A 2,682-nucleotide genomic window follows, 5' to 3' on the forward strand; every position below is an offset into this window, starting at 1 on the left:
CATTGAAGTTGAACTTAGCATCCTTCTCAAGAAGCTTGCATAACAGGTTCACCACCTTAGAGAAATCTTTGATGAAACACCGGTAAAACCCCGCGTGGCCTAAGAACCTCCGCACACCCTTTACCGAAGTTGAAGGTGGAAGTTTAGAAATCACCTCAATTTTTGCCTTGTCAAACTCAATTACATGATTTGAGATTTTGTGGCCAAGGACAATGCCTTTCTTGACCATGAAATGGCATTTCTCTCAATTAAGCACCAAATTTGTTTCTTCACGTCTAGCCAACACTTTATTTAAAATTGCAAGACAATCTTCAAGAGAATCCCCAACCACCGAGAAGTCATCCATGAAAATATCAAGGTAGTCCTCCACCATATCTATGAAGATAGCCATCATATACCTTTTAAAAGTCGCCAGTGCATTGCACAAACCAAATGACATCCGCTTGAAGTCGAAAGTATCATAGGGACATGTAAAGGTTATTTTCTCTTGATCTTTTGGAGAAATAAGAATTTTGTTGTAGCCCGAATACCCATTAAGAAAGCAATAGAAAGTACGGCCGGCCAATCTATCGAGCATTTAATCTAAGAAAGGAAGTGGAAAGTGATCCTTCCTTGTGACTTTGTTGAGCTTGCGATAGTCCATACACACCCTCCATCCGGTCACTATTCTTGTAAGAATCAACTCATTCTTGTCGTTGGTGACCACTGTCATGCCCCCATTATTTGGGATGCATTGAAATGGAGAAGTCCACGAAATATCGGAGATGGGGTAGACCACCCCGAGCATCCAACCACTTGATAATCTCCTTCTTGAGAACTTCTTGCATAGCCTCATTGAGTCTCCTTTGATGTTCAATAGATGGTTTGGTGCCATCTTCCAAATTGATCTTATGCATGCAAAAGGCGGGGCTTATCTCCCGTATATCCGCCAATGTCCACCCAATAGCTTTTTTTCTCTTTTGTAGCACCGCCAATGTGGAATCTATCTGCACGTTAGTCAAACAAGAGGAAAGAATAACCGGAAAAGTAGAACAGAGGCCAAGAAATTTATACCGAAGATGTGGAGGTAATGGCTTTAACTCCAAGGTGGGAGGTTCTTCAATATAAGGCATTGTAGGAGGAGTTTTCCTATTTTCATGATCTAAAGATAATTTCCGGGGTGCATAGTGGTACGACCCCATTCCTTGCGAAAAGTTCACATATTTCATGAAGCCATCCATCTCGTCATCATCAAAGTTGAGCAAGACGACCTCCAATATATCACCAACATTGATTGTAACACTTGTATCATCAATAATAATATTGATCACCAAGTCCAAAAACGAACACACCTCATTACTATTTGGTTGTCGCATGGACTTGCACACATGGAATACCATTTTTTAATCACCAACCCGGAATGTAAGATCTCCAAATTCAACATCACAAATAGCATTCCCCGTAGCAAGGAAAGGTCTCCCAAGAATAATCGGTACTTCATAGTCAACCTCACAATCTAGAATGAAAAAGTTCGCAGGAAGAAGGAATTTATCAACACGAATCAGGACATCTTCAATTACTCCCAAAGGCCTTTTCATAGTATGATCAGCCATTTGCAATCTCATAGAGGAGGGTCTTGGTCGCCCAATCTCCAAAGTTTTGAAAACTGAATAGGGAATCAAATTGATACTTTCTCCAAGATCACAAAGATCTTTAGCAAACTCAGCACTTCTAATTATACAAGGAATCATGAAAGTGTTGGGATCCTCCAACTTAGGAGCCATTGAATGCACAATTGCACTCACTAGTTGAGTTACTTTGATAGTTTCAAAATTCATTGACCGCTTGTTTGTCACAGGATCCTTCATAAACTTGGCATAACCGGGCATTTGTTCCAAAGCTTCAACTAATGGCACATTGATTGAGAGACTCTTCATCATTTGAATGAACTTCTTGAATTGATTATCACCATTTTTCTTGGCAAGTATTTGAGGGTATGGAGGTGTAGGCTTAGGTTAGATAATTCACTTCTAATATTCAAGTGAGTCTCTCGAATTCACTCAATTATTAGTTCAAACGTTCAGCAAAATCCCCTCTCTCGATTAAGTTTTAACCTCACAAGATGAACCAATTTAAGCACGTAAAGATATGCAAGAATGCTTAGTGGATTGGTCTTTAGGAGAACCTCTCTCTATTATCCTCCTAAATAGGTTTAATCAATGATTCAACTAGCCTCTTTTGATTACTAATAAGAATTAATGAACTTAACCAACAATATAATGCAAAGATATCACAAGTTATGCCTCCCTCGATTATGAACAAGTGAATATAGATGCAATACTTAAATCATCCAAAAATGCTTCAATACATAAAACTAGAGTTATAATCCTCAAACAATCATCAATACACCAAATCCATCAAACCCTAAAAGGAACTACTCCATAGACATGGAGTAATTCATTATAAATATAATAAAAGTATAGGAAAACATAATATCAAACCAAACTCGGGTCTTGAGTGAGGAAGGAATGATAAAATCCTTGTGCTTTCGCTCCACCAACTCCTCCTTAGATTCCTTAGGTCTAAAGTATGTCAAAAGTCCAGAAAATAACATTTTTCCATGTATTTATGGCAAGTAGGGTCGGGTCCAAATAAAATCACCTTTTCCTAGCCGAAATAGAAAAACTTGCAAACTTATTAATT

General features: G+C 38.4%; 1 protein-coding gene across 1 annotated transcript; it reads right to left on the minus strand.

The window, feature by feature from the left end:
• Window positions 1-1,382: 1,382 nt before the first annotated feature.
• Window positions 1,383-1,916, minus strand: LOC138902979 (uncharacterized). The gene has a single exon (XM_070190886.1). It carries the CDS (start codon window positions 1,914-1,916, stop codon window positions 1,383-1,385), a length of 534 nt encoding a protein of 177 aa, XP_070046987.1.
• Window positions 1,917-2,682: the final 766 nt, after the last annotated feature.

The sequence above is a fragment of the Nicotiana tomentosiformis genome, chromosome 12 (assembly GCF_000390325.3).
Source record: "Nicotiana tomentosiformis chromosome 12, ASM39032v3, whole genome shotgun sequence".
Classification (NCBI taxonomy): Eukaryota; Viridiplantae; Streptophyta; class Magnoliopsida; order Solanales; family Solanaceae; genus Nicotiana; species Nicotiana tomentosiformis.

What these genes read in the sequence shown, in the direction of transcription:
- LOC138902979 (XM_070190886.1), bottom strand. Translation starts at nt 1,916, where the DNA reads ATGAAGAGTCTCTCAATCAATGTGCCATTAGTTGAAGCTTTGGAACAA.